The 14,651-nt window shown below is 38.0% G+C and overlaps 2 protein-coding genes across 3 annotated transcripts; one reads left to right on the forward strand and one right to left on the reverse strand.

Moving 5' to 3' along the window:
• Positions 1-1,666: 1,666 nt before the first annotated feature.
• On the reverse strand, positions 1,667-7,047 carry slx1b (SLX1 homolog B, structure-specific endonuclease subunit). The gene is made up of 5 exons (XM_049568173.1): positions 6,433-7,047; positions 6,286-6,337; positions 4,285-4,602; positions 3,202-3,417; positions 1,667-3,029 (listed from the first exon to the last, which is right to left on the reverse strand). The coding sequence occupies exons 1-5, from the start codon at positions 6,603-6,605 to the stop codon at positions 3,000-3,002; spliced, it is 789 nt and encodes a 262-aa protein (XP_049424130.1). The 5' UTR covers positions 6,606-7,047; the 3' UTR covers positions 1,667-2,999.
• A 123-nt stretch (positions 7,048-7,170) lies between these two features.
• On the forward strand, positions 7,171-10,964 carry zgc:112271 (uncharacterized protein LOC553698 homolog). 2 transcript variants are annotated; one of them, XM_049568175.1, is made up of 4 exons: positions 7,171-7,280; positions 7,493-7,557; positions 8,216-8,313; positions 10,681-10,964. In XM_049568175.1, the coding sequence occupies exons 2-4, from the start codon at positions 7,495-7,497 to the stop codon at positions 10,778-10,780; spliced, it is 261 nt and encodes an 86-aa protein (XP_049424132.1). In that variant the 5' UTR covers positions 7,171-7,280; positions 7,493-7,494; the 3' UTR covers positions 10,781-10,964. The 2 variants fall into 2 exon arrangements, with proteins under 2 accessions (XP_049424132.1, XP_049424131.1); XM_049568174.1 differs by lacking the exon at positions 7,171-7,280 and having other exon boundaries at positions 7,294-7,557.
• Positions 10,965-14,651: the final 3,687 nt, after the last annotated feature.

The following is a 14,651-nucleotide window of genomic DNA, read 5'->3' on the forward strand; positions in this document are numbered from 1 at the left end:
ATTCAACCCTCTTTCCATATACTTGTCCACTGGCACTATTTCTGTGTATTTGCTAGTGTTAGGAAGTAATAAGTTACGTGTAATTTTTTTTTAAGTAATTGTAATAAGTTACAGTTACTGAACCTATTTGACATTTTTCTGCTTTATTGCCCAGTTTAAAACATCTGTTAGAAAAGTAATGAAAAGGTAATTAAGTAACATTACTTTGAGGAAGGAATTAAAATACTTTTATTACTTATTACATTTTGACAGAGTAACTAGTAATCTGTAAGCAATTACATATCAAAAGTGACCCTCTCAACACTGGGAATGTGCACTGAAGAGGTCCACAGCGCACTGATGAGACATAGGTCACATCATCTGTACTGTCCCTAGTCACACATTATGGGATTTTAAGGCTACAATGACATTTTTACACCTTTACGCCAGCAATAGCCATGGTCAGAGAGATGAATGCCTTGAGGGTCTTCAAATTTACCACAAACGTCCACCAAGACAAGACCAAGACTTTGAGAGGTTGAGACTTAGTCGCCTTACTGTAGTCTATATATGTGTGTATTTAGAAGTGCACTATGAGAAAGAATAATCAGAAGAAGAATCAAAAGGCATTAAAAAAAATTACGAGGGAATTTTTCTTTGTATTTTATTAGTAAACAAATACTACAGAGCTGAAATCAACGTCACTAACTTTATTCGACACTTCTTTTCTTGCACAAGCAGTTTAGTGATATCCCCACAGTTGTAGTCTTGATCCATCTTGATATAAGAGTCTTTTTTGTCTGAAACTGACATAAGGTCAAGTAAAAATGTAGCTGAGTCTGATACGAGACCCTAAAAAAAAGGTCTTGAAACTGGTCTCAAAAACAAAACCAATCTTGAGTACTAGTGCACTAATAATAAACCAACAACCCAACAACTTGTCATGTATAATCAAGGGTTGCATTATAATACAGGGTTCCATTAAAAATCAACTGAAGGTGAAAACATATACCAACAAGCCCTGAAATGTCTTGAATTTCAGTACTTTACAATGTTTTTCATCAGGCTTTGTACTCTATTAAATGAAAACCTGTAAAATGTTCAGCACAGGATAAAATTTGTGACAATTTGAATTATTTAGCAGGGTTTAGTTCAGCAGAAAACAGCAGCTGCTTCAGAATTATTACTCTACAATATTTCTACAATGAGCGCATCGCAGTTGTATGCCTCCGTGAACAAGTCAAATTGCAATTACGGCTCACGTACCTCCACGTGTGTGAAAACATGGATGCTTCGTACACATCTTCCTCCCGGCAGCACACAAGATCTATACAATCAGCACAGTTTCAAGGTGGATACCCAAGATTAATGAGACCAATTCAGTATGTGACTAAATGTCTCCCCTTCTGTTCCGGAGATATGATGTTGAATAATGGCCAGAAAAGGGGTTTGCAGAACATGATGTCACAGTGAAGTTCACCTATGCTTTGGATAAAATGGTCACTTCACTATTTGATTCTACTAGACATCTATATGAAATACTGTCATAACAATGTATACATTTTTGAGTTCAGATAAAAACTGTGTTTTGTAGGGTCACATTGACCTTTGACCACCAAATTCTAACGAGTTCAATCTTGACTCAAAGTGGACATTTGTGCCAAATTTAAGGAAATCAATCAATCAATCAATCAATTTTATTTATAAAGCCCAATATCACAAATCACAATTTGCCTCACAGGGCTTTACAGCATACAACATCCCTCTGTCCTTAAGACCCTCACAGCGGATAAGGAAAAACTCCCCAAAAAAACCCCTTTAACGGGGGAAAAAAAACGGTAGAAACCTCAGGAAGAGCAACTGAGGAGGGATCCCTCTTCCAGGACGGACAGACGTGCAATAGATGTCGTACAGAACAGATCAACATGATAAATTAACAGTAATCCATATGACACAGGAAATTCGCTAAAAATGTTCTTGTGCTATCGCACTCACAAGAATGAGACAGATGTTCAGTTCAGTGATCTTGACCATTGATCACCAAAATCAAATCATTTCAAAGATAGATCCAAGTGAACATTTGTGCCATTTTTTTTTTTAAATCCCTTCAGGTATTGAGATATTGCATTCACAAGAATAACATAGATGACCTTGCCTTGCGACCTTGACTTCTGACTTATTATCACCAAAATCAAATCAGTTCATTATTGAGTCCAAGTTCTCTCAAAGCATTCTTGAGATATGTTCACAAGAATTGGACAGACAGACGGTCAACCTTAAAAAACATAATGCCTCCTGCCACAGCTATCGCAAGCACCAAGGCATTGAAATGGGACAAACTGCTGAGCATAGCACTTCTGAATGAAGTCTGTCTCTTTTTTCCAATATTGCTTCACACAAAAGAAAATTTAGAAGACATTAAATATGTTTTGGCATATTTTAGAAGTCTTTTTCCTGCTGCTTGTCACTTTTGTTCTGTCATACATAAAAAGGTGCAAGTACACAGGTGAGTACAAACAATCTCCAGAGACCATCTGGCAGGCCAGTAGTAGTGTTCCCTAAACTGTTCCCTTTGCCATCAGATGAAAAGGTCGAGGAGTGATAGTGGCTACTGGACTGTAGGCTTTCACAGATCAGCATCACTACTGTACTACTGTGACAGAAAATATTTCATGTACACTACAAAATAATCTTTTATTTGTCACACAATGCATTAAAAATGTTTTTCACACATATTGAATACATTTAACATTTATATTTAGACATGGTGAAAAAAGATATTTCATGATCAGAAAGATAAAAATGGAACACAGCCAGTGGATCCTGTAGTCCTGAGATGTTGCATTTGCACAAATTTCTACTGGACAGCTTTTATCAACTTTCTGTACCTTCCTGTTCAGTTTGAAACAGCATATCCATTACATATAATCTATATAATTCTCTATGACACGGTCGTGTGGCAACACAGTTCCAGTTCATTAAGAAGGAAATATAAATTAATTTTTGCAGGTTCCATTCCCTCATATCTGCAGCTCATCTGCCCAGTGGCCCTGTGAAAGATCAGAGGATAAATTAGTAAAGCAAAAACTACACTTACTTGTAATACATCTTTTTTTAAAAAAATATAAAAAAGTAGTAAAGGTTTAGAACACAGACAGATATGATGACTATATGTCCCATATACTGAGCATGAAACAGACATATTTGTACATCGTCTTTAACCTGGGATGCAGACAGTGTGATCTCCTCTAGGTCCCCAAAGCAGCCATGCTTATGGCGGATGAGGCTCCCCCACAGAACAGAGTGACAACACGACGGACATTCACCCTCCACTGGCAGGAGGTGGGACGGCTCTGACTTCAGGAAATGGTTAGCAAGGCAGATCACATGACTGCTCATTCCACAGGATGGGTGGAAACAGCTCAGCTTTTCTGACTCCTGAGGACAACAAGAGACAGAGATATGTGGACTGGCAGTTCACCTTACTGCCTACAACTACCATACTATCGAGTTGTATTGAAGTAAAGGTTATATTTCACAAATGAAAATTACAGACTTTTTCCAGACTACCGAACATGAGGGGGGTTATATAACCACGGCCAGTGTTGGTTAGGTAACGTAACCCTGGTGTAACCCCAGATCCACAGAGTATAGGCTAATTGTAAATTAGCGATACAGATTCTCAGCTGAGAAAATGCGTTATAAATGCAATTACAGTAGCACCTACAGTACATAACACTTTTTGTGGTTTCTTTTTCCTTTTTGCCACTGTGGGCAACATGTGATGCGGAAAATCTGAGCAAGAATATTGTTTTATTTTATTCATAAGGTTGTTGTTGCTCTCACTGAACAGTTTAATGTGCTTGTTCTCTGGTCCATTTGCTTTTTACTGAAATATGTTTTAATATTCTGCAAAGCTGGAAGTATGTGGCAGGGATCAATCATTTTTAAGACACGCAAATGACACGCTGACTAGTTTTATGGGAATGCACACAGAGCCTGAAGCCTTGGTTAACAGAGCAGGTTGATAACCACCTCTGTGGCACTCATTAGCTGCACTCAAAGACACCTACACTCTCTCAAAGTTGCCCTAAGATTTGGTGCCATTGTGCCTGTACAAAGACCAAAACCTGTGCTTACCACCTGTATCTTGCAGCCCTCACTACAGTCCGCTGCACGGAAGTGCTGTGTGAATGGATACTGTTGTTAATCCCTAAATAGTTTCACCTCATCACTCCCCCTGAAATACCTCATGTAACATTCTGTTCAGAACACACTCCTTCCTGATATCTTTAGAAACTGTACCTTAAGCAGCCTTTTACAGAGAGAACAAGTGGATGTCTTGTCCTCCTCTCCTGCAGCCTGCAGAGGCAGCATCTTTTTGGCTCTCACACTGCCAAAAGCAATGGGGATGTGCAGCGGAGGCTGCAGACTAGGCTCAAAGTCCATCCTGTACTCCTGTTTCAGCCAGCGAGCCGTTAGCGGCAGTCTGTTCCACGGCGCCACCCGCAGCATGTTTGAGACGACCCGCCAGTGGAACTGCAGGCTGGACTCTTTCTTGGAGCGCCGGGAGACATGGGAGAGACGCCTGGAGGAGTGAGGGTGCTGCCACGCCCACTCAAACTGACAAACATAAAGATGATGGTTAGAATAATTCATAGTTTAAAGCAAAGTGGAAAAATCTGGTACTTAAAATTTAGGAGCTTTTAAATACTACCTGGACCTGAATTTAACACTGACATAAAAATGAAAACAATGAAATAAATTGCCAAATTTATATTATAAATGGCAAAAGAGCAGAATGAGATAAAAGACACCCAGAATTAAATGTTTGGCCATTATTTGCAACTGAATGACAGAAAGCATATAGCTTGGGATTGATCATTTGATACATTTCTTCAACACACTGTCTGTCAGTGCATTTCATGTTTAACATAACATTTTTAAGAGACCATGGACACTCTTTATTTAATAGCCTAACACCTTCAGGTGAGTTGAAGTCTGGAAAGCATCAAGTAATCCTGCTGATCCACTATTTCTAGCTTGCGAAATAACTGAAGCGTTTCTGCGCTCTTCTTACGTCATTTACTGTGTAATGACTCTGATGTTTCAGATAATGTAATTAATGGATACAAAGAAGACCAAAACTCCACAGTTTGTTTCCATGCTAAACAATCTGCTGAGCATTAGGTGGTGATGTATTTTTGCACTAGAACATAATGAGACAAACAGCTAATCATTTCTCACATTCACTTCACTCTGTCCTCTCCACCCACAATCACACTCTGTGATTGTGGGTGGACTGTTTTTAAAGTAAATACATATCACAATAACTCTCCATCCATGTCCTAATGTTAATTCTAGAAGCACCTATTGTATTCAGTGGACCTGTGTGTATGAAGCAGTAGACGAGTTGTGGCATCTGCGATGTCTGTGTTTGTGAGCATGGGCGAATTATGAGACAATGGGCCCCTTGCTGCAGATATTCAAAAGGCCCCACCACCTTTCCTATAGGTACACAACACACTGACCTTATAGCCTTTTAACCTCTTTTTGTGTTGTTGTCTTGTGCCTCTTTGTAGTCCTTGTGCATCTTTTAGTCTTTTTGTCTCTTTGTGGTAATTTTGTGTGTGGTTATTTTCGGTGTGGTCATTTTGGTCAGCTTGTGGCTATTTTGTGTCTCTTTGGTGTCTCTGTTTTGACCCTTTTTAATCGTGTGTCCTTTTGCGGTTCCTTTGGAATTCTTTGTGGTCCTTTTGTGCCCTTTGTGGTCATTTTGAATCTCTTGGTTGGTGTTATACTGAGTGACATTTTGCAGGTGTAGGCCCATAGGCCTGTGTCTGAGAGACCTGTTCAGTAATCCATCAATGACAGTGAGCAACATTTATCACTACAGCAGGGACTTTCTGGGGGTTAGAAACTAATTCAATCCATAAATACTGCTGACTCTTCATTTTTTTATCTTCATTGTGAGGTCAACCTTTGCAATGAACACATTGTAAAAGACTGTGATATTCCACTCTGGGATTTTTTTATTTTTTTATTTTATTTTTGAGTTTGTTGAAAAAGAAGATTAGAAAACTGTATGTAAAAATGTAACCATTATTCTTTTTTTTAATGGCGCCTTTTGTGTTCAGTGACAATATTCAGTTTGTTCAGTATGTTGGAATTAATTTCAAAGATGTTATCAGATACCGCATATATTCCTCATATTGTGTAACCGTAGAATTGAGTCACATGTAACATTAGTGACTACAAAATACAAATATTGTCCAGTGTGACATCATAAACAAAGATCTTACTCACCCTGAGGGCAGCAATATCAGAAGGAAAGCCATGTATAATGAGGACCATCTCCCTGAACGAAACAAATGAAAATATGTCAAATATCATGTAATTGTGTGATGACACAGTGTCCATCGTGTAGTATAGCAGAGTAAGGTTAGGTCATACCATGGTCCTCTTCCACTGGTCCTCTTGGCTCCCCCTCTGTGCCGTCCAGCGTTGTGCTGTCCGATCCTGCGCTCAGGGTTCACAGTGAAGCCGATGTAAATACGGCCTTTGAATTTAGGATTGATGCAGTACAACATGTACACACCGAAGAAGCTTTCTACCTCCACAACCATTATAGAAGAATTATAAACATCCTTAGTTCAACAACTGCTTTAACGTCAGATAGGGCATCCACGGAATTATTAGCTATTAGCATTATGTTAGCTTCCTTGTGTACATGTTAGCTAGTAAGACGAAAGACAAAAATTATTGTGAAGAACTGGCCGATTAAAAAGTGGTAACACTGCCTTTCTCTCGGCAATATTAGTCGTATTATTGCTAGAAGGCAAATGCTTTTAATGCTTTCACGTACAGTCCACCACAGCCACTTTACTACATCAACACCGGTACGTTGGGTTAGCATGTAAACAGTGTGTGTCTCCGTAGCCTATGAAACTGCCTGATGAAATATTTTCAAAAGGATTCATTGTGTCACGCTGCGAGACAAATACAACGCTCGCATCTTAAATAACAACTATACAAATATCTCCACTTCTCAAACTGCGTCAATTTTAACCACGTATTTTACTGTAGATGAATTAATATTTAACATTTAGTTCGTCCTTCTGTAAGGACCCCTAATATTGTGATTCGCTACTTTAAAAATACGCCCCGCCCACAAGACGTGGATACAGCAGCTGATTGGCCATAGTTACACGTATTCTTCGGTCAGTTATGAGGTCACTGACGTCCAACCCTGGTAGCACGGTGATTTAAATTATCAATAACACCGAAATAGACAGACTCTGGTAATGATACGCTTATAAATTAAAACATAAGTTCATAACTGTGCTACAACAGTGTTTTTAAGAGATTTACATTTTTTAATCTTGAAGAACGCCGTAGTACTTCCGGTGTCAGCATGTCTATCTGTCTGATTAGAGTCAATTAGAAATTCATACAAAATTAGCCCCCTTGTAACTGATTTACCGACGTGACAGTTTATGTTTTGTTCACACAGACATGGCTATTACAGCTGATCGCATCCGGGAGAAACTTATTAAGGAGTTCGCGGCAGTACACGTGGTAGGTTTCTGGTTATTATTTGCATCACATGTTCTCCTAGCTTAATGTATATGTGTGCTGTAGTGAGCAGAAACCTTCACCAGCTCTATTTAAACAATGTTAGAACATGGTAGAATATAACCGAGAAGTTGTATAAATGTGTCATATTTATAGCGATTTACAGCATATTGCAACCGCCCTCCTCCATGGTGCAGGTTTATGTTAGCCACAGTGGTGTGTTGGAAGAGACTGGGATTTTAATATAACGTTAGGCTTAATTACTATTTATATGAGTACTGTTTCATTGAGTGTAGGCTGATACTTGATGTGAATGCCACGCAGTAGTATTGTACATGTATGGTACATACATCAGTTACCATAATATTATGGCCAATAAAAAAAAGCACCACTAACTTGAATGATTTTCGAGTCAGTTTGATTCAGTTGTGCAATAGTGTATGTGGTGCTAAGCAGCCCCCCAGCTAATAAAACAAGTAGAACATTAACAGTCTGGTCTGTTGGTTAAGAGGACTAACTCGGGACTAAAACTAGACTGCTATAGTGTACAATATGAGTCAGGTAGCAAGATGGAGCACATGATCATACATACAGTAATTCAGTATTAGCAGCATGACAGTGAGCTGACTGTTGGTTGTTACTTTTATCTTGTCCACCCCAGGATGTGGAGGACACATCATCCAACAGATGTGCTGCCAGCTTCAAAGTCCTGGTGGTGTCATCCCAGTTTGAGGGCAAACCACTGTTACAGAGACACAGGTATTACACACTGTAATAATTCTCACATAATGCATATTTTGCGGTTTGTCGTCAGATCTTTGGTATCAGTATAGTTTAAAAGACATAACAAGTAGGAGCGGGCCACACAGACAGCATTTATACAAAAAGATGAAGAGTGATTCCTGCTGACATAATAGAAAATCACACAGTATATTAAAAAAAATGTAGACCACATAATTGTGTCAAAACTGTAGAGTTTATTATATATTATTATATAGCAGTTATGCTACATGACATCACTCAATATCTGTGTTGATGCACACAGAACTAGTTCGTGATTGTAGTTTATAAAACCACAGTCTGTAATTGAGCTGTCAACACGGCACATCGTTACATACAAGCACAAATATCATGACATCCCGCAGCTACAGTACAGCACAGTTACTAGTTTGACACCTTTAAAATCAGCAGGATCAAAGACATTCTCAATAGGCAGTCTTCTTCTTTTTTTCTTTTGTTTTTGCTTATGTCCAACTATAGTATTGCAAAATGACCAGTTAGACTGGTTAAGTTACACAAAGGCATTGAACTTGGTCTGTTATTTTAGATATATTTCTCCACAAAGTTGACTAAAAATGAAAAAGCAATATATTTCTGTTTGTCATCCCAGTTGGTTTAACAATATTACCACAACAGATAAAATAGTTTGGAAAGATCTTCACACATAGTATCACAAGGTATAGGGATGTGCAGGAATGAGTCCTAAAACCAGGATATGAGTCAGCATTTTAGCTTCCCAGTTCCCTTGTCTAAAAGTCAGTGGGAAGCCTGAAAATAGGTCTGTGGTTAACACAAGCTTAGGAGATTTTCACGTTTTATTCGATGACTTAAAATCAGAGGTGGGTAGAGTAGCCAAATATTGTACTCAATTAAGAGTACTGATACTTTAGAACAATATTACTCAAGTAAAAGTAAAAAGTAGTCATCCAAATAATTACTTGAGTAAGAGTAAAAGAGTATTTGGTGAAAAAACTACTCTAGTACTGAGTAACTGTTGAGTAACGTCTGATTTATTTGTAAAATAAGAACATGAACGTAATCAATCAATCAAAAATAATAATCTGCAAGTTCATGTATTTTAAACGATACCCCTTTAACTAAAACAAAAACAAATTAAATCTTTACAAACATAACATAAATCAAGGCACAAGAAACACAAATATATTCTTATATATACTGTACATATATATATATATGTGTGTAATTGATAGGTGGGTAGAGTAGCCAAATATTGTACTCAAGTAAGAGTATTGTTGCTTTAAAACAATATAACTCAAGTAAAAGTAAAAAGTATTTTGCATTAAAACTACTCTGAAAAGTACAATTTATCCAAAAAGTTACTCAAGTAAATGTAACTGAGTAAATGTAACTAGTTACTACCCACCTCTGCTTAAAATATGAAAGTAAATACCCAACTCGTGAAGTTTGAAGCTTTTATGTGTCCTAAAAAATGCAGTTGCTAACAAGTGGCTAAATGAACGTCATGAACACAGCCTTACAGCCTTGTTATGGAGGCAACGTTGAAGTCATGCAACTGTGGTGTAATATGTTTATAGTCTAACATTAGCCTTTTACTTGTGGTGATTGCATTTAGGCTTCAGATATCACAAAAGTAGTGTTAAGTTGTGAAGACTATCTTGCTGAACAAAACACACAGAGCTTATTTTCTGCAATGATCCAAAATTCAATGGAAAAATCCAGTGACACTAACCTCCATATCTGCCTCAGAAAAACATCATCCCTGCAGCACTCTATAGTGGCTGTAAGATTTAAGTTTATAATGTACTTTACGCAGAGATGTGTTACAACAGTACATCCAAACCATTCAACACTTTACAAATTACAAAACCATGAAGACTCTTAACATATGTATTTGTAAACTGAATAAGATAATTGTCTGGATTTTGGCTTATTTGCAAGCAAGTAACTATTTGTTATGGGTCAGATGCTGTGTACAGCAGAGGTTACTAAGCCTATCTGACCCGTGAGCCAATCAAAGTTTGATTAACAAGAGTAAAGATCAGATAACTAACATGAGAAGAACACTGGTGCCTTTCTTTCATGATAATATTATTTTGTGTGGAGTAAAAACAACAGGATAGCAATATCATACCATTACAATCAACTGTGCTCTTTACAACCCCCATTTCACCTCCCCATCTCATCCTTCCTTGCATGACAGTGCACAGTAATAAGTTGTATATAAATAGAAAAAAAGAAAAAGTTGGAAATAATAATATAATTTAAAAAAACAATAATTAAAATAAATGATAATAATAATGATAATAATAGCAGTAATGTAAAACGTTTACTTGACTACTGTGTTATGTATCCACTCTCCAACAGGATGGTGAATACGTGCCTAGCTGAGGAGCTGAAAGAGATCCACGCTTTTGAACAGAAGACCCTCACACCAGAACAGTGGGAGAAACAGAAATCACAATGACACACACACATTTTATCACACTCACATCAGATCAAAATTTCTGCTATAAAACAGGCCTTACACCTCTCTGATATGCTGATATGTAGAACAGATTCAAATGCTCTACTTAATTTCCTGTAAATCAGCAGTATTGACATAAATGCAATGGAATGTTCTGGTGGCAATAAAACACTTGGATGCTGTATTTTGTCTTTGTTGTTTCCTGTATGTCATTTAATTTTGAAATCTTGAGGAAGTCAGTGAATATTGGATGATATTGTAATGCTGGGTTTAAGTATCTGTTTATGTGTGTTGTTTAGTAGTTATGTTATTGAAGAAGGTGTCCAGGGTAATTGGCTTAGAAATAGATTCGGGGAGGGAAAAGAGGGGTTAAGTGTGTATTTTGCTAAATTTTGTGCCAGGGTGGGGGGGTTTTTTTGTAGTGAAGAGACACATGTTGGTGGAGAATTAGCTAACAAGAGATACAAGTAATTAGAAGCAGCAGGTTAGACACCCTACCTTTCTTGTTTTACCATGAACACCTCAACCTCAGGTTAGCTGTTGCTGTGGCAAAGGAATTAATCTGGGTTCTGTTGAGCCAGCAGATGCACGTCTCTGCCTCATCGTTCTTTTTCAGTTTGCCTAGCCACCCCGCAAAGCTACGATATTTTAGATTTTTACCACTTGAAGGTCGAGTGTATAGGATTAAGGAGGTTGTGTATTGGCAGAAATGCAATATATTATTCATAACTGTTTTCATGATTTTATTATTACCTGAAATTAAGAACTGTGTTTTTGTTGCCTTAAAATGACCTGTTTATGTCTACATATGGAACAGGTCCTCTTTTGCAGAACCCACCGTGTTGTTTCTGTAGGCCAGAACAGACAAACCACACACTGGCTCTAGATAGGGCTAATTGCATCGGCCACCATAGTTCTCTCAGACCAGATTAAGCAAACTTCAATACCAAAAGATTGTTTTGTTTTTTTTTTAAATTAATCTGTCTGGAGACACAATACATTTTTGTTCCTTATAATAAAGGTGACACAGCCTAATAAGTCTAAATTTGCCCTTCATCATTACGAATAGTTCTAAATGAGCATTCATTGATATGTTTCACCACAAAGTTGTTACCCTCCAGTGGGCTATTTATGATTGTTGCAGTGTCAGCTATAAAAGCAAATAAATCTGTCCAAGCACCACTAAATTATTCATTTACCTCTGAGACTTTTTCTTTTTTGGATTTGGAATCCATAACCAGCCTAGCTAGGAGACTCAAAACTAGCCCTGCTGTTGAGGTTCCCCAAAGATTTAGGACAAAGCGGCAGGCTGTGATGCAAATGTGACGCACATTTTAGATGATGGAACGTTAAAACATTTTTTTTATTGAGTCTATAGGCTACACATTTTTACAACTGGTAAATTAAGAATCACTTCCGGCCTACAACACTTATGAATAAAAATTGAAATGTTAAAAATAAGTGTTGTTCATTTCCATAGAGTCTGTTTTTGTCAAAGCCACATAGAGCCACTGGAGAAGGGTTAAAGAGCGGTGCAGCTCCAGAGCCGGGTTGCCCACCCCTGTGCGGGAAGCATAGCAAACAGGAGAAAGTTTGTTGCAATCTGAAACCTCACCACTAGATGCCACTAATCCTACACACTAGACCTTTGACTGAACTATTGCAAATTGCATTTCCCATGCTGATAAATTCATATTTCAAAATGGACTTAAGAACAACTTCACAAGAGTAAAAGCCCAAATGAGAAACAACATAACAAACCAAGAATTTTGGGCGGATGTTTTTCCGAATCAAGGGTCTGAGGACAGAGAATGTCCTATGCTTTACAGATTGTAAAGTCCCTTAAAGGCTGATTTGTGATATTGTGTTATATGAGATATAAAACTCTAAAATGTACTTGATGGCTAAATAGACGTGAGATAGTTTTGTTTTTATGCCTCTGCCCTGGGGACAGCCAGGGGTGGGGGGATTATGTTTTCAAGTTGTTCATCCATCCATCCCATTTTTGTGATATCTCCAGAACACCTTGAAGAATTTCTTCAAATTTGGCACAACCATCCACTTGGACTCAACAATTAACTGATTAGAATTTGGTGGTCAAAGGTCAAGGTCACTGTGACATCATAATGCTCTGCAAAAATACTTTTCTGGCCATTATTCAATTTGTAGCTTCTTTGCTGCAAAATTAGTATTGGATGCATCGTCTACTATTAGAGCGGCTATGAGTCTGGACAGATGAGGATGTAAACTGTTAGTGCAACTTACTGGTTCACAGAGGCATACAACCACAAGGTGGTAATTTTAGTTTATGGCTGAAACAACAATCTTGAACAGCAGAAGTTAGGGATCTCTAGCAGGGCTTTTGCCCAGTGATAGACCAGTAACAGGTCTATCACAGGTCCCACTCCACAGTGTTTTTAAAGGACTCACTAGTTCTTTCAGTGAGCGACTGGTTATGCCTCGGTGCTCAACTGAATGACTGAGAAGGTCTTTTGTTCGTGCAGCAGTCAGATATTTTAATGAATACTGTTAACTGTCCCGCTGTGGGTTTTTATGTTTTTATGTATTCATTTGTTTATTTATGTATCATCATGCTATTATGTTATTGATTATGTCTTGATTGGCCTTTATCATGTCTCAGTGGCTCTTAATCACGCTTTGATGGTCTCCTGTATTATCTGATGTGTGTCATGTTTGTGCTGTTTGTTGGCTGTATGGTTTGACCTGGTGGCAAACCAGTTTCCCTATTGGGATTAATAAAGCTTTCTAATCTAATCTAATCTAATATATGTAAAAGTTATACAAGATCCATTTAAAAGCCCCTGACAGCAGATGGACAGGTCCATCAATCATCATCGTCAATCAGGTGAACAACATGTACAGAATGCACACTGAATATAAATTAGATGGATACATTTACAATACAAATCATCATATGTCATCATGTATATTGTGTGTGTGTGTGTGTGTGTGTGTGTGTGTGTGTGATGAAGTCTAGTGAAGCCTCACACAAAGCATAGAGCTTTCCATGAGGTGTTATTAAGAGCGGGCAGACCCCCTGCCTGTGTGGATTTCAGGGTGACACCTTACAGCTGTGTGCTTTGATCAGTCAATGTTTTCATGTTTTCAGGACATCTTACAGAGCATTAGGAGTTCAGCTGAGCATGAGTGTATTTACTGTGTTTACCAGCTGAAAAGCATTTGACTATAGTTGTGTATTTTTATGACTAAGCCATTAATAAACATGTATTCCAACTAGAATGGACTATAAACTTGGAAACCTTTCAGTGGGATTTTTCTCTTTACAGTCCAAAGACCTTTTTTTCATGGTATGTAATGGTAGGTATTTTTTACAAGAAAAAAGAAAAAAAAATCGAATTATCACCTCCAAGTGGAAATTTGTGCCATATTTGAGGACATTCCCTCAAGGCCTTCTTCAGATATTATGTTTACGAGAATGAGACAGATTCAAGGTCACAGTGACCTTGACCTTTGACCACCAAAATTTAATCAGTCCATTGTTGAGTCCAGGTGGACATTTGTGCCAAATTTAGGAAATTCTCTAAAGGCATTCTTGAGCAGGCTGGTCAGGCAATTTTTTTGTGTTTTGTTTTCCTACAATAAGTAATGCACCCAAATTCATTCATAAACCCACAAATTTTTAAAAGTCTCAGATCATGTGACCAATGCACTGACAGCAGTAAAAAAGGAAGTAGTCCAGAGCACGTAAGGAGGCAGGTTGGGGTGGTGGATGGGTCACCCCAAAAAAGGACTTTTGCCCACGACTTTCCCGGTGAGGTATGTCCTCACTGTGTTTCTATTCCTAAACCTTACCTGCATAACTTAACGTTAATGTGGGATGCAAATTCGT

The sequence above is a fragment of the Epinephelus fuscoguttatus genome, linkage group LG23, assembly GCF_011397635.1.
Source record: "Epinephelus fuscoguttatus linkage group LG23, E.fuscoguttatus.final_Chr_v1".
NCBI lineage: Eukaryota > Metazoa > Chordata > Actinopteri > Perciformes > Serranidae > Epinephelus > Epinephelus fuscoguttatus.